Here is a 21,778-nt window from a genome sequence, read left to right on the forward strand (position 1 = left end):
TCGAACTCCTGACCTTGTGATCCACCTGCCTCGGCCTCCCAAAGTGCTGGGATTACAGGCGTGAGCCACTGCGCCCGGCCAGTTATTTATTTTTTTGAGACGTAGTCTTGCTCTGTCGCCCAGGCTGGAGTGCAATGGCACGATCTCAGCTCACTGCAACCTCTGCCTCCCGGGTTTAAGCGATTCTCCTGCTTCAGCCTGTAGCTGGGATTACAGGCGTTACAGGTGCCCGCCATCATGCCTGGCTTATTTTTGTATTTTTTAGTAGAGACAGGGTTTCACCACGTTGGTCAGGCTGGTCTCAAACTCCTAACCTCAGGTGATCCACCCTCCTCGGACTCCCAAAGTGCTGGGATTACAGGCGTGAGCCATGGCGCCCGGCCTATTTTATTTTGAGACGGAGTCTCGTTCTGTCGCCCAGGCTGCAGTGCAGTGGTGCAATCTCGGCTTACTGCAACCTCTGCCTCCCGGGTTCAAGCGATTCTCCTGCCTCAGCCTCCCAAGTAGCTGAGATTACAGGCGCACGCCACCATGCCTGGCTAATTTTTGTATATGTATATTTTTTGAGACGGAGTCTCCCTCTGTCGCCCAGGCTAGAGTGCAGTGGTGCGATCTCGGCTCACTGCAAGCTCCGCCTCCCGGGTTCACGCCATTCTCCCGGCTCAGTCTCTGGAGTAGCTCGGACTACAGGCGCCTGCCACCACGCCGGGCTAATTTTTTTTTGTATTTTTAGTAGAGACGGGGTTTCACCATGTTGGCAAGGATGGTCTCGATCGAACTCCTGGCCTCAAGTGATCCGCCCTCCTCGGCCTCCCAAAGTGCTGGGATTACAAGCGTGAGCCACTGCGCCCAGCATTTTATTTTATTTTCGAGGAGTCTGCTCTGTCGTCTAGGCTGGAGTGCGGTGGCATGATCTCGGCTCACTGCAACCTCTGCCTCCCTGGTTCAAGCGATTCTCCTGCTTCAGCCTCCTGAGTTGCTGGGATTACAGGCGCGCGCCACCACAACCGGCTAGTTTTTTTGGTAGAGACGGGATTTCACAATGTTGGCCAGGCTGATTTCGAACTTCTGACCTCAGGTGATCCGCCCGCCTCGGCCTCCCAAGGTGCTGGGATTACAAGTGTGAGCCACCGCCCGCGGCCGGTAGAACATCTGAAGCTTCCAAAGCGAACTCTAAGGTTTCATTGGCACGAGGGGGCTCGAACCAGGTCAGGCTTCCAGGCGTCAGTGCCCAGTGCTTGGCATCTACTGATAGAAACCAGGAATGAGGGGCTGGAGCCGGAAACAGCTTGAAGAAAGAGGTAGAGTCCAGGGAGTGAGGACAGTGTCTCCTTTTCCTGGAAGTTGGTAATTCAGGCAGAAGGAAGTTGGATGAGCTTGCGGAACACCCGGGGGGCCAGTCGGCCCCGCTCCCGCCTCCACCGCGGAGGCGCGGCCCCTTTAAGGCTCCCGGAAACGGTCCCACAGGACCGGAAGTGACCCTCTTTATTTCCCTTCCTCACGTGGTGCAGGCAGGAAGTGACGCGCATGGCCCGGGAGCTGCGGACGCAGAGGCCGACGGAGCCGGAGTCGTGGACGCCGCGGGGTCTCCGGGACAGGTGACCGGGGGGAGGGGGCCTGGAGCGCGCCCAGAGAAGGCGGGGCCTGAAGCCCCACGTGGCGGGGAGCGCGAACAGGCGCGGGCGGGGTGGGGAGCCGCCGGCGGGGGCGGGGTCGGAGTACTCTGCGGGGGGCGGGGACAGAACGCCCACATGGGAAGCTGGAGGGGCGCTGGTGGGGCGGGCCGTTGGAGGGGGTGGGCAGGGCCGGGCCGGGGCGTGGCCAAAGCCTGGGCCGCCGGCCGTGGGCGGGGCCTAAAAGTTGTGGCTGGGCTGTGGGCGGGGCCATAGTGTTGCTTGGACAGCTGTGTGGCGGGGGGGTCGGTCGTCGGGCGGAAGTGCTGTGGGCGGAGCCAGAAAGTTTTGCCTTACTGGAAGTGGGTCCAGATTGTTGGCCGGGACGTTGGGGGCGGACCCAGAGGCTGACGGGAAGCCGGGGGTGGGGCCACAATGTAGCGGTGAGCCAGGGGGCGGGGCCAGGGTGCTGGCAAGGAATGCTGGGGGTGGAGCCAGAAAGTTTCGTCTGAGCCACGGGCGCGGCCAGAGCGTTGGCGGGGAGGCGGGGAAGCGGGGAGCTGAGCCAGAACCCTGGGGAAGCCATGGGCGGGGCCAGATGTGACGCAACGAGGTGTGGGAGGGAGTCAGGGGGCGTGTCCAGGAAGTTGGCCAGGCCAATCGGAGGCGGGGCCAGAGGGTTGACTGGGCAGGCCGGGGGCGGGGCTGGAATAATAATAAGAGATGGCAGGGGCGGGTCTAGCCTGTTGCCTGCGAGCCAGGAGGCGGGGAAAGAGCGTGGCTGGGAAAGTCGGGAGCCGGGCCAGATTAATGGCCCATGGGTGGGGGCGGGGCCAGAAGTCTGGCGGGAAAGGCGGAGCCAGAAAGTTTTTTCCCCGAACCGTGGGCGGGGCCAGAGCGGTTTCCAGGATGTCGGGGACGTGGCCCTGGCATTCCCAGCCGGATTGAGGCTGGAGCTTTGCACAGAAAATCTGGGGCGGGCCTGGGTAGTTTTGTCCTTGTTGGGGCGGGTGGAGTATTCAGTGGGGCAAAACGCCAGTTCTAGGAAGCCTCGCCAGTGAGTTCTGGGCCTGTGTACAGAATCCTTTCGGCGGAGGCGGGAGGTTGTCGACCTTCCGTAGGGCGCTGGAGACGGGACTAGGAAGTCCCTGGGGAAGGCGCGGGCTTGGAATGTTCTCTGAGAGCTTGGGCACCCAATAAGAGTGGGGTTCGGACTTTCTTTGAGCGAGGGATTGGGAATGTTTCTGAACCTTACCTGGTGGAGCTAGAATATTCACCTGGATATGAGAGGCACCAGGATGAGCACAGGGAGGTGGGTCTGGAACTTTCTTTTGCAGGCTGGTTGGAGGGGTTGTAGTTGGAAGTCTCTTGAGATAGGGAACTCGGGCTAACACTCATACCACAGGGTGTGGCGGCTGGACTAGAATCTACGTTTGGAGGAGAGCAGTGTTGGATACTTAAGCAGTGGGTGGGGGCCAGAACATCCCCAAGGTGGGTTTGACTAGATCGTTTACATGGGAACTGGGTGAGTCCACAAAGGTCATGAAAGGGCTGAGTCTGAATTTCTATGGAGAAGGTGGAGGTGGCAGTTGAAAGGAGGGAGAGTGAGGGCTAGAATTCTCTTGGGATACAGGGTTTTTTGTGTATGGCTGTGAGGATCCCACAGTGTGTTAGAGGATGAAGTAGGTCGGGGGGCCATTGGCCTTTGTCCTTCTTTTCCCTCTGCCCCCAGGAACTCTCAGTGCTGCGTCTAGATTCTGCAGGGGAGGTTTGCTGGGACCTTGGCTCCACCCAGCCAGCGAAATGGTGAGGCTGAAAAATGGGGTCTCTAGAATCTGAGTTTTGGGGAAGGGGGCTTGGGAGGATGGGATCCATGGGGGCAGACTCTCAGACCCTGGGGGAGAGTCCCTGGTATGGATGGAGGTTTTTCCTTCCATCCCTCAACTGCCTCCCGGTCTCAGGCAGCCACACTCGATTTGAAATCAAAGGAGGAGAAGGATGCTGAGTTGGACAAGAGGATCGAGGCTCTTCGGCGGAAGAATGAAGCCCTCATCCGGCGCTACCAGGTGCCCTAGCCCCGCCCTGGGAGACCCCATCCCCTCTCTTCCCCGCAGTGAGTTTTTCTCACCTCTCCCTTCCTTAAAACCTTTTCATGGCTCCCCATCACTGTCAGGATAAAAGCCAAAGGCCTTAGCCTGACATCCCTTCTTTCATTCCATTATTCATTCATTCATTCATTGTTCACAAATATTCCCCAAGATCTTTACCAGCCCCGGTGCTGAGTGGTGCTGGGAATATAGCTGTGACTGAGACAGACCCAGGCCTGCCCTTCCAGGGTCCATCGTCTAGTCAGGGAGACAGCCCTGTCCTCAGGGATGTCCCAGAGCAGACAAGTCTGGAATCAGGAAATTCAGGGGTCTGTGGAAGTCCAGAGGAGGCTCCTGACCCAGCCTTGGGGATATCAGGGAGGGCTTCCTGGAGGAGTGGACTCTGAGGCTTGAGTGGTGAGTAGACAATAGCCAGTTGAAAAGGAGAGGGGAACATGTTTCAGGCAGAGAGAACAGTTTGTGCAAATGTTAGAAGCAAGAGAGAGCTTGGAGCTTCAAGTTGGAGGGCTGGTTAGGAGAGAATTGACCTGGGCAGGTCAGCAGGGGCCAGGCTGTGCTAGGCTCTGAATGCCACCAGGCTGAGTTTGGACTTTGTCCTGAGGGCACTGGGGAGCCAGGGAGAGCCTTGAGCAGGGGTGGGACTGGTCAGAATAGTTCTTTAGGAAGACGCCTCTGGGTGCTGTGCGGTGGTGGGTGCGAGGAGATGATACTGGAGCCCAGAGACCAAGGAGGAAGCTAGGGCTGGAACCCTAGTGGGAGAGGAGGTACCTGGCTTAGGGCAGGGCTGTTGAGAGGGACTCAGTTACTGATGGGCAGTTCAGGGCAGGGGGAGGAAGAGGGAGGATTTAGGACAAGGCCGCTAAGCAGGTGGTGTGGCTGTCCCTGAGATGGGATCTGGGAGGTGGCATGGGTTTCATTTATTCATTCTTCATGTATTCATTCATTTTAAAAAAGGCATATCGAATTTCCCTTGTGGGCCAGGCAGCGTTCTAGACCTGGGATACGTGTCAGTGACATACCTCACTGAAAGCAGACAGACATTCCTGTCCCCAGACAGATTCTGCCGTAGTGGAGGAAGCAGACAGTGAGCAAGACGCATATGGTGCTGGGTGCAAATGGGATGAAAACAGAGAGGGTGGCAGGGGAGCTGGTTTCCACAGGGCGCTCAGGGAAGGCCTCACGAGAAGGCAGCATTGGAGCAGAGACCTGCAGAGATGAGGGGTTGGAGGGTCTCTGGGAAAAGTGCTCCTGGCAGAGGGATCCGCCGGCGCAAAGCCCGCGAGGCAGGTTTGAGCCTGGTATGTTCTGGGAATAGCAAGGAAGCCAGAGTAATCGTGGGGAGAGGGTGAGAGATGAGGTCGGGGAGGTACCAAGGCCAGATCCCACGGGTCCTACAGGCTGTGGGGAAGGCTGTTATTCAGAGGGGCACCACAGGAACGTTCTGAGTGGGGCAGCAACGTGATGAGGTTTGAAGGATATGAGCGGCCTTCTTGTTCAGAGCCCAGGAGAGAGGCCTCGGCTGGGGCCAGACTTAGGAGGAGTTCAGGGGTCTGGGGGTCCGTCTGGCAGACAGGGTACCTGATGCTTCCCTGCCCCGGCTGTCTGCTCCTAGGAGATTGAGGAAGACCGTAAGAAAGCTGAACTTGAGGGAGTCGCGGTCACAGCTCCCCGAAAGGGCCGCTCAGTGGAGAAGGAGAACGTGGCAGTGGAGTCGGTGAGCTCATCACTGGGGTGCGGGACCTTGAGGATGGGGAGGGGCAGAGGGTTGAGGCCTGGGACCCAGGACCTCCCAGCTGTCCTGCACCAGTGGGTGGCCTCCATCCTGGCCGCATGCCTCCCTGCCCCAGTGACTGTATTTTCCCCATCTCCCCTCTTCCAGGAGAAGAACCTGGGTCCTTCCCGGAGGTCTCCTGGGACCCCTCGGCCCCCAGGGGCCAGCAAGGGGGGCCGGACTCCTCCACAGCAGGGAGGCCGGGCTGGCATGGGCCGAGCATCGCGCAGCTGGGAGGGCAGCCCTGGGGAGCAGCCTCGAGGAGGAGGAGCTGGGGGCCGTGGCCGGAGGGGCCGGGGCCGGGGTTCCCTTCACCTCTCTGGAGCTGGAGACACCTCAATCTCTGATCGTAAATCTAAGGTAGGAGCTAGGCAGCGCCTGGAGCCCTGGCTGAGGTTCTCTGTTGTCTGTTTCTGTCTTTTCCTCCTCTCAGATGCACATTTGTCCTGTGTGTCCATCTTTCAGCGTCTCTCTCTGAGCCTCTGCATCTGGCTCTGTTTCTCTCTTCCTTCACCTCCTCCTCCTGCTCCCCCTCTTCGAGTTCCTCCTGTTCCTTCCCTCTCACGCCCAGAACTCGTGTGTTTTTGCTTGTCTCTTTCTCTCCTACTCCTGCTCCCCGTCTTCTCATTCCTCCTCGCCTTCCTTCCCTTCCCTCTCCTGCTTAGTGCTGCGTGTCCCTCCCTGTCCCTGTCTCTCTGTGTCTCCCTTTTTCTCGCTCTCTGGTGCATCCTTGCCCGCTCATCCTCTGTCCCCATCTCTCCTCCCTTTCTGGCGCTGTGTGTCTGTCTGGTGGGCTCTCTCTATCTGGTGTGCTTGTGAGCACAGGCTCTGTGTGGCATTGTTTCTGTGTGTTTGTCTTGGTCCCCGGCTTTGTTTATGGGGAGCAGTGATTTACTGTAACTACCTCACTCACCCCTGACGTGCACATCAGCGGGGTGGGAGGCTGTCTAGCTGAGCGGCTTACAGCCCACCGTGGACATGGGTTGAATCTGGTTCTGGGAGCTATCTGTCTTTGGGCAGCTTACTTCCCCTGTGAGCTTCTTGTTCTAGCACTTACACGGGAATAAGAAAATTCAAAAATTAGCCGGGTGTGGTGGCGTGCACCTGTAATCCCAGCTACTTGGGAGGCTGAGGCAGGAGGATCACTTGAACCTGGGAGGCGGAGGTCACAGTGAGCCGAGATCGTGCCACTGCACTCCAGCCTGGGCAACAGAGTGAGACTCTGTATCGAAAAAAAAAAAAAGGCTGGGCGCGGTGGCTCACGAGGCCTGTAATCCCAGCACTTTGGGAGGCCGAGGTGGGCAGATCACCTGAAGTCAGGAGTTGGGAGACCAGCCTGGCCAACATGGCGAAACCCCATCTCTACTAAAAGTACAAAAATTAGCCGGGTGTGGTGGCACACGCCTGTAATCTCAGCTACTCAGGAGGCTGAGGCAGAAGAATTGCTTGAACCTGGGAGGCGGAGGTTGCAGTGAGCCGAGATCGTGCCATTGTACTCCAGCCTGGACAACAAGAATGAAACTCCATCTCAAAAAAAAAAAAAAATAATTAGACTTAAATTGGGCATGCCAAGCTGCTGTCACAAAAAAGACTCCAAAAATTTCACAACCTAAGTGGAGTAGGAGTTTATTTCTCTCTGGTATGCTGAACCCTGCAGGGAGGTGGGTGGTCCAGGGGGTGAGGCCCCGCTCTGTGATGTCACTCAGGGACCCAGGTTCCTGCTTTTTTTTTTTTTTTTTGAGACAGAGTCTCACTCTGTTGCCCAGGCTAGAGTGCAGTGGCATGATCTTGGCTCACTGCAACCTCCGCCTCCTGGGTTCAAGCGATTCTTGTGCTTCAGCCTCCCAAATAGCTGGGATTACAGGTGTGCACCACCACACCCGGCTAGTTTTTGTATTTTCAGTAGAGACGGTTTCGCCATGTTGGCCAGGCTGGCCTTGAACTCCTGACCTCAGGTGATCCTACTGCCTCGGCCTCCCAAAATGCTGTGATTACATGTGTGAGCCACCGCGCCTGGCCTGGTTCCTGCTTTTTGTTGCTTGGTGGCCCCTAGGTCCTGGTCATCGTCTGTGGTAAAAGCTGGGTTGCCGACATGGTTGCAGTTCAGTTCACAGGAAGGGGAAAGATGAGTCTGCTTTATCACTTTTGGTCATGTCCTGTTGGTGAGAACTTAGACACCTGGTCATACCTAACCTCAAAGGAGACTGGGAAATGAAAACGTTGTCTACAGCTGGCTGGCTATTTGCCCATCTAAAATTTTGTTACTAGCTTGGTTACTAGTAACAAGTAGTTACTAGCTACTTGGAATGCTGGGTGTTATAGTATGGGCTTGTGGTCCTAGCTACTTGGGAAGCTAAGGTGGGAGGATCGCTTGAGCCCAGGAGTTTGAGACCAGCCTGGGCAACAGAGTCAGACCCCATCTCTATAAAAATTTAAAAAATTAACTGGACATGGTGGCGTGCACCTGTGGTCCCAGCTACTTACTTGGGAGGCTGAGGCAGGAGGATCACTTGGGAGGCTGAGCCTGGGAGGTCAAGGATGCGGTGAGCTGTGAATACACCACTACACTCCAGCCTGGGCCACAGAGTAAGACCCTGTTTCAAAAAAAAAAAAAAAAAAACCAATAGAATATTGTTACCATGGAAGGAAAAAGGGGAGAACGGATTGTGGTTGGTGGGGGCAGGTCACCTAACCACTTGCCAAGTAATTACTGTTATTGCCACCACTATGATTGTGGCAACCTTGGTGTGCCAGAGCCCCCAGCACCCTGACACTGAGCTCCCAGGTGCAGTGGTTTGCTAGAAAGACTCATGGCTTAGATTTATCACAGGGAAAGAGGTCGCAAAGCAAAATCAGCAGGGGCGGGGTACCTGGGCTGAGGTCTGGAGGAAACCTGGCATGAACTTCCAAGAGTCCTTTCCCTGTGGAGTCCCAGGGGATGCACTGAATTCCTCCAGCACTGAATTGTGACAACACGTGGCTACCAGGGATGCCCACCAGAGATTCAGCACCCCAGGTTTTTAATTGGGGGCTGGTTTAATTATTTTTATTTATTGTATTTATTTAGTTTTTAAAATTTTTTTTTTTTTTTTTTGAGATGGAGTTTCACTCTTGTTGCCCAGGCTGGAGTGCAGTGATATGATTTCGGCCCACTGCAACTTCTGCCTTTTGGTTTCAAGCAGTTCTCCTGCCTCAGCCTCCCAAGTAGCTGGGATTATAGGTGCCCACCACCACGCCCGGCTAACTTTTGTATTTTTAGTAGAGACGGGGTTTCATCATGTTGGCCAGGCTGGTCTCGAACTCCTGACCTCGTGATCCACCTGCCTCGGCCTTCCAAAGTGCTGGAATACAGGCTTGAGCCACCGTGCCCGACCTATTATTTTTATTTTTATTTTATGTTTTGAGACAGAGTCCTACTCTGTTGCCCAGGCTAGAGTGCAGTGGCGCAATCTCGGCTCACTGCAACCTCCACCTCCGGGTTTCAAGTGATTCTCTTGCCTCAGTCTCCTGAGCAGCTGGGATTACAGGCACTCACCACCGTGCTCGGCTAATTTTTTTGTATTTTTAGTGAGACGGGGTTTTGCCATGTTGGCCAGCCTGGTCTCAAACTCCTGACCTCAGGTGATCCACCCACCTCAGCCTCCCGAAGTGCTGGGATTACAGGCATGGGCCGCTGCGCCCAGCCTATTATTTTTATATATTGTATTTTATTATTTATTTATTTAATTTTTGAGACGGATTCTTGCTCTGTCACCCAGGCTGGAGTGCAGTGGCGCCATCTTGGCCCACTGCAAGCTCCGCCTCCTGGGTTCACGCCATTCTCCTGCCTCAGCCTCCCAAGTAGCTGGGACTACAGGCACCCGCCACCACGCCCGGCTAATTTTTTTGCATTTATTTATTTATTTATGTATTTTTGAGACGGAGTTTCGCTCTTGTTGCCCAGGCTGGAGTGCAATGGCGTGATCTCAGCTCGCTGCAACCTCTGCCTCCCAGGTTCAAGCAATTCTCCTGCCTCAGCCTCTCGAATAGCTGGGATTACAGGCATGCGCCTCCACGCCGGCTAATTTTGTATTTTCAGTAGAGACGGGGTTTCTCCATGTTGAGGTTGGTCTCGAACTCCTGACCTCAGGTGATCTGCCCGCCTCGGCCTCCCAAAGTGCTGGGATTACAGGCGTGAGCCACTGCGCCTGGCCTATTTATTTTATAGACACAGGGTCTTGCTCCGTCACCCAGGCAAGAGTGCAGTGACACAATCATAGCTCACTGTAGCCTTGAGCATCTGGTCTCAAGGGATCCTCTTGCCTCAGCCTCTTGAGTAGGTAGGACTACAGATGTGTGCTACCACACCTGGCTAACTTTAAACTTTTTTTTTTTGAGACGGAGTCTCGCTCTGTTGCCCAGGCTGGAGTGCGGTGGCGTGATCTCAGCTCACTGCAAGCTCCGCCTCCCGGGTTCACGCCATTCTCCTGTCTTAGCCTCCCGAGTAGCTAGGATTACAGGCACCCGCCACCACGTCTGGCTAATTTTTTGTATTTTTTAGTAGAGACAGGGTTTCACTGTGTTAGCCAGGATGCTCTCGATCTGCTGACCTTGTGATCCGCCTGCCTTGGCCTCCCAAAGTGCTGGGATTACAGGCGTGAGCCACTGCGCCCGGCCACTTTTAAAATTTTTTGTAGAGATAGGGTCTTGCTATGTTGCCTAGTCTGGCCTTGAACTCCTGGGCTCAAGCAATCCTCCTGCCTTGGCCTCCCAAAGTGCTTGGATTAGCGGTGTGAACCACCGTGTCAGCCTGGAGGCTAGTTTTGAATGTAGGCCCCTTCTGTCTAGTATGTACTGAAATTCCAGACCCTCCAGTAGGAAAGCGAGTGCAGCGTATACTGTGGTGTTCTCATGGTCTAGGCCTGGCCAGCCAGCCTCATCAGTTCACTGCTGACCCGGAGCACGCTGAGAGCAAATGCTCAGACGCCAGCAGGCCAGTCTTAGGAGAGGAGCCTCAGGCCTGCTGGGCAGCCCCTCTCCTGCACCGGTGGCTTAATAGTTCTCCCTGAAGCTGGGTGTCCCTATCTTTATCCCCCCAGGAGTGGGAGGAGCGGCGCAGGCAGAACATTGAGAAGATGAATGAGGAGATGGAGAAGATCGCTGAGTATGAGCGCAACCAGCGGGTCAGTGGCGTGGGTGTCCCCAAGGCAGGGCCAAGCTGCCTGGGCTGCGGGAAGCCCGCGCCAACTCCCTGCTCCGCTGCCTGCAGGAAGGGGTGCTCGAACCCAACCCAGTGCGGAACTTCCTGGACGACCCCCGACGACGCAGCGGGCCCCTGGAGGAGTCTGAGCGGGACCGCCGGGAGGACAGCCGCCGGCATGGCCGCAACTGGGGTGGCCCCGACTTTGAGCGGGTGCGCTGTGGCCTTGAGCACGAGCGGCAGGTGGGTGCTGGCGGTGAGGACACCCCGGGGCTCTCAGGGCTCTGATGGGGACTGCACAGCAGGAACCAGACAGATTAGGACCATGGGGCCTCTCCTTTTTTGTGCCATAATACAGGACTTTTTTTTTGAGATGGAGTCTCGCTCTGTCACCCATTCTGGAGTGTAGTGGCACCATCTCGGCTCACTGCAGCCTTTGCCTCCTGGGTTCAAGCAATTCTTCTGCCTCAGCCTCCTGAGTAGCTGGGATTACAGGCAAGTGCCACCACACCTGGCTCATTTTTTCGTATTTTTGGTAGAGACGGGGTTTCACCATGTTGGCCAGGCTGGTCTTGAACTCCTGACCTCAAGTGATCCACCTGCCTCGGCCTCCCAAAATGCTGGGATTACAGGCGTGAGCCACTGTGCTTGGCCAGGATTTTAATTAAGGATTCATGGTATGTTTTGTTTCCTGCCAAGGTAAATCTCCCCCCATTGTTAATGACACCGGCATTTATGAGGCACCTACCACATGGCAGGTGCTGTGTGAGGGGTGGGGACCTGGCCTAGAAGAGGAGGGAGGGGCAGCGTCCTTGCACTTGGTGGTCCACCCCTAAATTGTCCATCTGTTGGTTCTTCTGTCAGTACCATGTGGCTCTAGTTGTTACAGCTTTGTGGTATGTTTGAGGGTTTTCTTGTTACTAACGGTATTGTTTACTGGGCACTTACGATGTGCCAGGCACTGTTTTAGGTGCTGAGGATAAGAGTCATTTTTTTTTGAGATGGAATCTTGCTCCATCGCCCAGGCTGGAGTGCAGTGGCGCGATCTCGGCTCACTGCAAGCTCCGCCTCCCGGGTTCACATCATTCTCCTGCCTCAGCCTCCCCAGTAGCTGGCACTAAGGCACCCACCACCATGCCCAGCTAATTTTTTGTATTTTTAGTAGAGACGGGGTTTCACCATGTTAGCCAGGATGGTCTCGATCTCCTGACCTCGTGATCCGCCCGCCTCAGCCTCCCGAAGTGCTGGGATTACAGGCATGAGCCACCGCGCCTGGCTTTTTTTTTATTTTTTGAGACGGAGTCTTGCCCTGTCGCCTAGGCCGGAGTGCAGTGGCACGATCTTGGTTCACTGCAAGCTCTGCCTCCTGGGTTCATGCCAGTCTCCTGCCTCAGCCTCCCGAATAGCTGGGACTACAGGCGCCCGCTACCACGTCCGGCTAATTTTTTGTATTTTTAGTAGAGACAGGGTTTCACCATATTAGCCAGGATGGTCTCCATCTGCTGACTTCATGATCCGCCTGCCTTGGCCTCCCAAAGTGCTGGGATTACAGGCGTGAGCCACCACGCCCAGCGAGATAAGAGTTTGGAGGCAGAGCCCCTGCCTTGATGAGGTTTCTTCTGGTGGGAGCTGAGTAAATGAAAATATAGTAAGATGTGAGGTCCTGCCAAGTGTTGTGGAGAAAAATCCAGCAGCTGAGGGGACAGAGGGATGCTACTTAGGTGATCTGAGAGGGCGTCTCTGAGGAGGTGCCACCTGAGCCTACTTGGTTGTGATCTCTGCCTTGTCATCGCTTCCCTGTGTGACCCTGAGCAAGTGGATGTACCTCGGGGCTTAGGGGCGGGGTGGGGTGCGGGACAGTGCCCTGACTCCCCGTGGGCTGGGGGGCAGGGCCGCCGAGCTGGCCTGGGCAGTGCTGGAGACATGACGTTGTCCATGACGGGCCGGGAGCGGTCGGAGTACCTGCGCTGGAAGCAGGAGAGGGAGAAGATCGACCAGGAGCGGCTGCAGAGGCACCGCAAGCCCACTGGCCAGTGGCGGCGCGAGTGGGATGCCGAGAAGACCGATGGGATGTGAGTCTCCTCCCCATTCCTCTCCCTGTGTGGCACCTTGACCTTGGCCTTGACTTCTAAGTCCTATGCCTCTCTCTGGTTTTTCCTGCTGTGTATGAGTGAGTGACTGCTAAGTATCCTGAGATGCCATGGACCAGCTGCCGGAGCTCAGCGGTGCGTGAGAGAATTTCTAGTTTTCTTTTTTTTTTTTTGAGATGGAGTCTCGCTCTGTCGCCCAGGCTGGAGTACAGTGGCGTGATCTCGTCTCACCACAAGCTCCGTCTCCCAGTTCATGCCATTCTCCTGCCTCAGCCTCCCGAATAGCTGGGACTACAGGCGTCCGCCACCACGTCCGGCTAATTTTTTGTATTTTTTAGTAGAGACAGGGTTTCACCGTAGCCAGGATGCTCTCGATGTCCTGACCCTGTGATCCGCCTGCCTTGGCCTCCCAAAGCGCTGGGATTACAGGCGTGAGCCACCGTGCCCGGCCGAGCATTTCTGGTTTTCTTTTTGTTTTTGGAGACAGAGTGTAGCTCTGTCACCCAGGCTGGATGGAGTGCAGTGGGAGGATCTCAGCTCACTGCAACCTCTGCCTCCCAGGTTCAAGCAATTCTCCTGCCTCAGCCTCCTGAGCAGCTGGGGTGAGGATTTCTTCTGTGTTCACGGGTATGCTGGGCTCAGCTGATCCAGGCTGGACACTAAGCTGTGAGTCCCGCTGGGCTTGGCTCCTCGCGGCAGGGTGAATTCACTCTGCGCCAGTGTGTTCATTCTGCTGTCCAGGCTGAGGGCAGCAGCTGCCTGGGGAGTGCTTGCCCTGACACGGGCAGATGCAAAAGCAGGCACACTTCCCAGTTGTGTTCGCCAGCACACCCCGCCTCACTGGGGTGGGGAAACGAGTTCTGCCCACTCCAGTGGATAGGACCACCGGTGGTGGCAGGGACGTCAGTTCCAATGCAGGGAGGGCGTGAAGGCTGTTTAATAGCCATTAGACCTTTGCATCCTCCCGCCAGCCTCTGACCTGTCCGCACCAACTCAGATCCCTGAATGTCTCTCCATGCCTCACCATCACCTTCTTTTTTTACTTTTTTTTTTGAGACAGAGTCTCGCAGTGTTGCCCGGGCTGGAGTGCAGTGATGTGATCTTGGCTCACTGCAACCTCTGCCTCCTGGGTTCAAGCGATTCTCCTGCCTCATCCTCCCGAGTAGCTGGGATTACAGGCACATGCCACCACATCCAGCTAATTTTTTGTATTTTTAGTAGAGGCGGGGTGTCACCATGTTGGCTTGGCTGGTCTTGAACTCCTGACTTCATGATTCGCCCACCTCAGCCTCCCAAAGTGCTGAGATTACAGGTGTGAGCCACTGCGCCCGGCACCACCACCTTTTTATCCCAGTGGCATTGTTAACCTCAAGTTTGACTCTGTCCCCCGATTCAGTCAGACTTAAAGCAAAGCCCGCATTGCATCATCGTCATGGGGACCAACTTACATAACCAAGAAGGAGAAGGTTCTGGAAGAGCCGATAAATAGCAGTATTTAAAGATTAGCAACTTTAGGTTTTACCTCATCCCCCATTCTTTCCTGTGTTGAAAGTTTTCATTCACCTATAACTTGTTTTTTGGCTTTGGCTAAGGAGGATTTTGTCTGTTTGCCCGGTGGTCAGGAAGCATTTTGTTCTGGATTGTGAACCAAGCCTGTGCGAGTGTGAGAAATAATTTGCACAGATACTATAGCTGATCTTCCTAAGGAGGAGGCAGCTGGGCTTTTGGGGAGATGTTCTCAGCATTCACAATGAGAAAGTATTTGTTTTTCTTGTGTGTCCCAAAAGCAGTTTGCAACAAGTCTAATTAATAATGTGTGTGTGGGCCAGGCGCAGTGGCTCACATCTGTAATCCCAGCACTTTGAGAGGCTGAGGCAGGTGGATCACGAGGTCAAGAGATCGAGACCATCCTCGATGGTGAAAGCCCGTCTCTACTAAAAATACAAAAAATTAGCTGGGTGTGGTGGTGGGCACCTGTGGTCCCAACCACCTGGGAGGCTGAGGCAGGAGAATGGCGTGAACCTGGGAGGTGGAGCTTGCAGTGAGCTGAGATCACGCCACTGCACTCCAGCCTGGGTGACAGAGAGAGACTCTGTCTCAAAAAAAAAAAAAAAAAAAAAAATGTGTGTCTGGGCCAGGCGTGGTGGCTCATGCTTGTAATCCCCACCATCCCAGCACTTTAAGAGGCCAAGGCTGGAGGACTGCTTGAACCCAGGAGGTTTGCAGTAAGCCGTTATGATGCCACTGCACTCCAGCCTGGACCACAGAGCAAGACCCTATCTCTAAGAAAAAAAAAATGCATGATGTCTTGCTTTCATCAGCATATATTTGAGTCCTCCCCTATGTCATGGAAGGTTCTAGGTGATACAGCAGCAAACAAAACATTTCTGCCTTTTTGGAACTAAGAGTGTAGTGGGCAAGGTGGGTAATTAAGAGGTCTAATGTTAGGCCCAGAAGGGTAATGATGCAGAGTAAGCAGCCAGGGTGGAGGTTAGAATTTTACATTTAGATAGTCTGTGTAATAATAATATCTTTTTTTTTTTTTGAGACAGTCTTTCTGTGTTGCCCAGGCTAGAGTGCAGTGGTGTGATCTCAGTTCACTGCAACATCACCTCCTGGGTTCAAGTAATTCTCCTGACTCAGCCTCCCGAGTAGCTGAGATTACAGGTGCCCGCCACCAAGCCCGGCTAATTTTTATATTTTTAGTAGAGATGGGGTTTCACCCTGGTCTCGAACTCCTGGCCTCAGGTGATCCGCCCACCTGGCCTCCCAAAGTGTTGGGATTACAGGCGTGAGCCACCGTGCCCGGCCCTAATATTATCTTAGCTGGGGGTTCAGGAAGGCCTCTGAGCAGAGCCCTGAAAGGAGGTGAGGGAGTGAGCCAGTGAAAAATGCGGGAAGAACGTTCCAGGAGCAGGCGCTAAGGCCCTGAGGCAGGAGCTAGGTGTGGTGGAAGAGCCTGCTTAGCTGGAGAGGCGAGAGAGACTGGTGGGAAAGGTCAGACAGGGAGTTGGGGGTCATGTACTTGGGCAAGGGTCTGTGGTGATCTCCCCAAATTTTTGTTTTGGCGCCCACATTCTGAATCTTTTTGTATTTGTCACTGTGCTGTCAAATTTGCCTCTTGCCCATCACCTGGTCCTATCCTTTTTTTTTTTTTGAGATAGGGTCTCCCTCTGTCACCCAGGCTCGAGTACAGTGGCTTGATTACTGCTCACTGCAGCCTTGACTTCCCAGGCTCAAGCGATCCTCCCTCCTCAGCCTCCCGAGTAGCTGAGATTACAGGCACATGCCACCACGCCCAGCTAATTTTTGTATTTTTTGTAGAGGTGGGGCTTCGCCATGTTCACCACGCTGGTCTTGAACTCCTGGGCTCAAGCGATCTGTCTGCCTCAGCCTCCCAGAGGGCTGGGATTACAGGCTTGAGCCACCATACCCGGCCCTGTCCTACTTCTAGTGACCCCTCTCTGGTTGACCGTCTGTCTCTGATCCGATTTGTGACCCTGACCTCTCCCATCTTCTTGATCCTCTTGTTACCCCGTTCCCCCAGCTGCCCGCTCACCCGTTATCTTTCCCCCAGGTTCAAGGATGGCCCAGTCCCTGCCCATGAACCATCCCACCGCTATGGTGAGTGGGTGCCGTTGGATGAGCCGAGGCTCGGTTTGGGAGTCGGTGGTGGTGTGTGCCACACCTTCCCTTCCCGACGACACCTGGGTTCTGTTGCAGATGACCAGGCCTGGGCCCGGCCCCCAAAGCCCCCTACTTTTGGGGAGTTCCTGTCCCAGCACAAAGCTGAGGCCAGCAGCCGCAGAAGGAGAAAGAGCAGTCGGCCCCAGGCCAAGGCAGCGCCCAGGGCCTACAGGTGGGGCACCCCTTCTGCGGGCTTGCACATTCCCAGGGCTCTCCGCAGGGCGTTCTCTTCTTTGTCTTGCTGTGAAGGTGTGGGTACATCTGTCTGTCCCTGTCTTTGTCTCGGCCCTGTCTATCTCGCAGGTCCGTGGTTTGAGGGGTTTGGGATCTGGCTCTTGGTTTTACCCTCATCTGTCCCCTTTCTGCCGTCACCCATCTCCTCTCCTGCCACCTGCCCCACTTTCTATCTGTCCTTGACACCTGGGGACACACATCCGCCATTCCCTCAGCGCTCCAACATGCCAGATGCTCTGGGCAGCTCCTCCCGAGGGAGGGTGGAGGCAGGAAGCCCCTTCCTCCTGTCTACTCTCCACCCAGGCATCACCCCTCCCTCTGTTCCCTCTAGTGACCATGATGACCGCTGGGAGACAAAAGAAGGGGCAGCATCCCCAGCCCCTGAGGCTCCACAGCCTACTTCCCCCGAGACTTCCCCCGAGGAGACACCCATGCAGGTGAGGCTGGGCTGTGGTTCAGGGCATGGGCCTGGGGTGGGGGCTCAGGACCCGTGCCTTGCCCTGACTTGCCTGTGTCCCCAAAGCCACCCGAGATCCCAGCTCCTGCCCACCGGCCTCCTGAAGACGAGGGGGAAGAGAATGAGGGGGAAGAGGATGAAGAATGGGAGGACATTAGTGAGGATGAGGAGGAGATCGAGGCGGAAGAAGGTGACGAGGAGGAGGAACCAGCCCAAGACCACCAAGCACCAGAGGCTGCCCCCACCGGGATCCCCTGCAGTGAGCAGGCCCACGGAGTCCCCTTCAGTCCGGAGGAGCCCCTGCCGGAGCCCCAGGCCCCTGGCACGCCTTCCAGCCCTTTCTCACCACCCAGCGGCCACCAGCCCGTGTCCGATTGGGGTGAAGAGGTGGAGCTGAATTCTCCTCGGACCACCCATCCGGCTGGCGCCCTCTCTCCGGGTGAGGCCTGGCCTTTTGAGAGTGTATGAAGTTGGCTGCCTGTGTGTGTGTGTGTGTGTGTGTGTGTACGCGCACTAGAGGGGTGTGGCTGGTGGGGGACCCTTGGGGGCTGGGCCCTGGGACCCAGTGTGCCCCACAGCCCTGTCGGCTGGGCGGGGGGTGGCGCAGCCCATACTCTTGTGTACTGTCATGCCCATCTCTGGAATGCCCACTCCCAGAGCCTGCCCCAGCCCTTCGAGCCCCCTCCCCAATAAAGAATTCACATCCTCAAATGACATTCCCCCAGGTGTGTCCTTGAACCCCCTTCGACTCCCCCTGGGCCTTCTCTCTTGGGGTGGGGAGATGTCAGGTGGGAAAGGGGGCTTGACCGGGGCTCCCCTTCCCTAGGAGGTGGCCAGTCAGCCCCTGCCTCCCCGGAGAGTGGGCCCAGCCTCCGAGGAACCCAGAAAGCTGAAGAGGAAGGGTCTGAGGCAACTCCAGGTGGGGGAGTGCATGGGGCAGGGGATGAAGGCCACTTCTTCCTCTTTCTCTGGGGCTGAGGGGCAGAGGGCTTGGGGGGAGTGGGGTGAGTGTGTGTAGGTAGCAGTTGGACCATAGAGGTGAGGTGAAAAGAGTGAGCTCGGATAGGGATGGGGGGCTGGAGCCGGGTGGCAGGGGTGGGGCAAAGGGGCAACTTTATGGGCCAAGCCAATAGGAATTGGGTATGGAGGTTGAGGAGGTGGGGTTAAGGAAAGGATTAGAATTTTGGAGTCGAGCTCGGGGGTTTTGGAAAGCACTGGTTTAAGAGTTATGGGGTGTGGATCGGATGCCTTGGCTCATGCCTGTAATCCCAGCTACTTGGGAGGCAGGAGGATCGCTTGAACCTGGGAGGCGGAGGCTGCAGTGAGCCGAGATCGCTCCACTGTGCTCCCACCTGGGCGACAGAGCTAGACTCCATCTCAAAAAAGGTGGTTGGCGTTGGTGTACTAGGGCAGGAGCTAGAGGCAGACTTCGAAATTTGAACTGGCTCGAAAAGGCCAAAGAGATGGGCAAGGGCAGAAAACTGGATTTAACTATGGCTGGGATTCGAGGGCAACCTAGTGGGGCAAATTAGAACAGACATGCGGACCCGATCAGCATTTTGGGACCGACGAAGTGCGAGCAAGAGGCCAAGCCCCTTTCCGTAGGAGTAAGATTTCGAATCTCAGATGGCCTCCCCTTCCCCCAGAGTGGGATTAGGATTTGGGGGGCAGAGCCAAGGAAGCACTGGTTAGAATAGCAGGCGTTGGCTAAGGAAAGGGGAGGGCGGGTCCTCTAGGACTTGCTTGGTGGAGGTTGGTGAAGGCCGTGAGATGGGGCGGGGGTGGGAGAGGACAGTTTGCAGCCGTGGGTGGCGCGGGGTCCCAGGCGCTCTGTCTTGGGCCACTTGTTGGTCGGGAGACAGATCTCGCCACACCCGCGTTTCCTCGATTGTAAACGGTTATGTTGGGAGTGTTTGCTGCTGCGTGGGTCCGCTGAGAGGATTAGTCTGGGCCCCATAAACCGCTTAGCGCCAAGACTGCTGTGGCAAGGGCTCGAACTGGTGAGAGGCGTGGCTAGACGGGGGAGGGGTCCTGGGCCGGGGGGGAGGTGGGAAGACTGCTCCTCTCCGCTGACTCAGCCCCTTCTCTCCTCAGAGGCAGGCCCCGAAGGCCAGGAGACGGCGGAGATCACCGACTTCCAGAGGGTGCGTTTCTGCAAGGTGGTGGCGGCCCCTCCGCCGCCGGGGGCCGCTCGCTGACCACGCCCGCCGGACCGCGGCCTCCGCGCTCTGCACTAACCTCCCACCGCCTCGCTCCTCTGTCCTCTGCTTCTGCCACACTCCAGCCCAGGAGGGGGTTAAATCTAAGGGGGGAGGAGCCAGGGTCTGCGAGCCGGGCGGGGCCAGGGCAGTAGTCGGTGCAGGCCCCACCAACGGGGGACGTCGCGGCACTGGGACGGCTGGGACGCTTCCGCGTTAGTCTCCCATGGAGGCCCTGGGCGGCTCGGGCCAGTCTTCGGGCCGAATCTCCCGCTTCCAGGATTGCATCCGAGGCCTGGCAGCCGGTGACTCTTCCGAAGGGCTTGAATTACTCGGGCGCCAGCCCTGTCGTATTAAACGCAGTGCTTCCGCTCACCCTTGAACTGTGTTTCTGGAGGGGGCAGGCTAGGTTGCTGTGCTTGGCGGGCTTTTCCGTGGCGGAAGAGGGGAGAGGAAGGGGTCTTCCTCCACCGGTCTGATCTGTCTTCCCTCCCCCCTCCCGCAGGCCTCCCCGAATTCCTGAAGACGCTGCTGGGAGGGGACTGAAGCTTCCCCGCCTTGATGGGGAGGGGGCGTGAGGAGGGGTTTATCTGGATTTCCAGGCTGTGTTCTTTCTACCCCAGAGTCTAGTCTGGACCCCTTGGCTGTAGGGAGAGGGGAAAGCTAACGATTGAGGAGGAGCTGGGAGAAGGGGCGCGATTGCGGTGAGGGGCGGAGCTGGAACTTCGGGGCCTGAGGCGCTGAAAATACCTGAAAGCGGGCTGAGTGTGCTGGAGGAGGTGGGTCCCGCGGGGGCGGAGCTAGGCTGCCTGGGCGGGGCCAGAATCCTGACAGGCGGAGTTAGAGCGGGGGGCGGGGTTAGCGCGCGCGGGTGGGGCGCTCACCGTGGGCATGGGGCGGGGCTGCCAGCGGGGGCGTGGTCGGGGTGTCGCGCGGGAACCCGCGGGGGAGGAGAGCTGGGACTCCGGAACTAGAGTGTGGGAGCCAGAGGCCGTAGCGGGCAGGGCTCGAGTGCTGGAGTAGACGGTCCGACAGGCAGAGAAGTGAGACTGGTTGCGGCACAGGGCGGGTTAGGGCTTGAGCCCGACGAGGGGGCGGGCTCCGAGGCGGGCTAGACGCCTGGGCTGGATGAAGTCCGAGTCTGGGAAGAGAACCGTGTTGTGGCGGGAGGAGGCGGTGATAGAGGTGGTGGGGCTAAGCGCGGGGGCGGGGCTGGAGCGAGGGGGGCGGGGATAGCACCTCCGCCGGTCGGTGGTTGGGCAGAGGCTGGAGGGAGTGGGCCTAGGATGCGGAGGCGGCCGCTGGCGTGGGGGCGTGACCATGCCTGGCGGGGGCGGGGCCGGAGGCGGGCAGTTTAGAGCGCGGGGCGGTCCTGCGGGGTGGGGCCGGGGCCTGGCGGGGGCGGGGCCTGTGCGGGCCGCGGCGCGGAGCCGAGTGGGCTGCGGGGATGCGGGGGACCAGCTGCGTGGGCGGCGGCGCCGAAAGCCCCGGCGGCGCGGGGCTGAGCGAGGGCCCGCGGGGGCGCTGGCTGCGCTTGGCCCCGGTCTGCGCCTACTTCCTCTGCGTCTCGCTGGCTGCTGTGCTGCTCGCCGTGTACTACGGTCTCATCTGGGTACCCACGCGGTCTCCCGCGGCGCCCGCCGGCCCACAGCCCAGCGCGCCGTCCCCTCCGTGTGCTGCCCGCCCAGGCGTGCCGCCTGTCCCGGTGCCCGCCGCTGCCTCCGTCTCCTGCCTCCTAGGAGTCCCCGGCGGGCCGCGACCCCAGCTCCAGCTGCCGCTGAGCCGCCGCCGCCGGTACAGCGACCCTGACCGCCGTCCGAGCCGCCAGACACCCAGAGAGACGCCAGAGGCCGCGGAGGGGCGAGGACCCGGGTAACTCCTTGCCACCCCAACCCGGATCGCCAGCCCTCGAGAGCTCTGTGCTCCATGCCGAGGATGCGCCGTCTCTGGATGGGTCCGGCTTTCTTCCTGATGACATCGCCCAGCGTCTCTGGAGCCGTCATCCCGCGGAATGGGGGCCCGGGGGTGTCAACTCGGGGCCTTGCCTCTTGCAGCTCCTCTGTGGTCAGGCCGGGTCCTCCACCATTAGGAAGATCTCATTCTGAGCTCTGTCTCCTGCCCCTCCTGCTGTGGGATGCTGAGCACAGAGCCCACAGCCCATCTGCCTCCTCACCTCCCTGAATCCGTGTCCATCTGCAATAAACCACAGCCTCGGCTGCTTCGTGCTCTGTCTGTCCTGTTGTCTGCAGAGATGCCTCCCCTTCCAAGTTTGTGTGGGAAAGACCTTTCTGGGGTGTGGCCTTTGTCTCTTTTGTCCCGGGTGGGCTGTTCCCCTTCCTTAAGGCGCCCTTCTTTTCTTGGAGTAGGGAGAAGAAGCTTAGCAGCAGCAGGGCCTTTGAAGGTCAGACAGTGGGAAGGGCTTCCCAGTTTTTTGTGTGCTT

The 21,778-nt window shown here is 57.4% G+C and overlaps 2 protein-coding genes across 6 annotated transcripts; both read left to right on the forward strand.

Moving 5' to 3' along the window:
- The first annotated feature begins 1,495 nt into the window (after positions 1–1,495).
- CCDC9 (coiled-coil domain containing 9) lies at positions 1,496–21,569 on the forward strand. 5 transcript variants are annotated; one of them, XR_010125037.1, is made up of 16 exons: positions 1,496–1,598; positions 3,346–3,419; positions 3,575–3,679; positions 5,334–5,435; positions 5,601–5,852; positions 10,571–10,654; positions 10,741–10,914; positions 12,562–12,743; positions 16,339–16,385; positions 16,485–16,620; positions 17,014–17,119; positions 17,206–17,578; positions 17,966–18,058; positions 19,234–19,283; positions 19,843–20,116; positions 21,077–21,569. XR_010125037.1 is itself a non-coding variant. In XM_054463750.2 (14 exons), the coding sequence occupies exons 2-14, from the start codon at positions 3,417–3,419 to the stop codon at positions 19,335–19,337; spliced, it is 1,761 nt and encodes a 586-aa protein (XP_054319725.2). In that variant the 5' UTR covers positions 1,496–1,598; positions 3,346–3,416; the 3' UTR covers positions 19,338–19,828. The 5 variants fall into 5 exon arrangements, 4 of the variants coding, with proteins under 4 accessions (XP_054319725.2, XP_054319726.2, XP_063514712.1 ...); XM_054463750.2 differs by lacking the exons at positions 19,843–20,116; positions 21,077–21,569 and having other exon boundaries at positions 19,234–19,828; XM_063658642.1 differs by lacking the exons at positions 1,496–1,598; positions 19,843–20,116; positions 21,077–21,569 and adding an exon at positions 2,455–2,670 and having other exon boundaries at positions 19,234–19,828.
- On the forward strand, positions 20,139–21,569 carry INAFM1 (InaF motif containing 1). Its single transcript, XM_063658643.1, has one exon. It carries the CDS (start codon positions 20,785–20,787, stop codon positions 21,211–21,213), a length of 429 nt encoding a protein of 142 aa, XP_063514713.1. The 5' UTR covers positions 20,139–20,784; the 3' UTR covers positions 21,214–21,569.
- Positions 21,570–21,778: the final 209 nt, after the last annotated feature.

Source organism: Pongo pygmaeus, chromosome 20 (genome assembly GCF_028885625.2).
Source record: "Pongo pygmaeus isolate AG05252 chromosome 20, NHGRI_mPonPyg2-v2.0_pri, whole genome shotgun sequence".
Lineage (NCBI taxonomy): Eukaryota > Metazoa > Chordata > Mammalia > Primates > Hominidae > Pongo > Pongo pygmaeus.

What these genes read in the sequence shown, in the direction of transcription:
- INAFM1 (XM_063658643.1), top strand. Translation starts at nt 20,785, where the DNA reads ATGCGGGGGACCAGCTGCGTGGGCGGCGGCGCCGAAAGCCCCGGCGGC.
- CCDC9 (XM_054463750.2), top strand. An exon ending in AGTATGAGCGCAACCAGCGG is followed by an intron (nt 10,655 to 10,740) that starts GTCAGTGGCGTG and finishes CGCTGCCTGCAG; the next exon opens with GAAGGGGTGCTCGAACCCAA. An exon ending in TGAACCATCCCACCGCTATG is followed by an intron (nt 16,386 to 16,484) that starts GTGAGTGGGTGC and finishes GTTCTGTTGCAG; the next exon opens with ATGACCAGGCCTGGGCCCGG.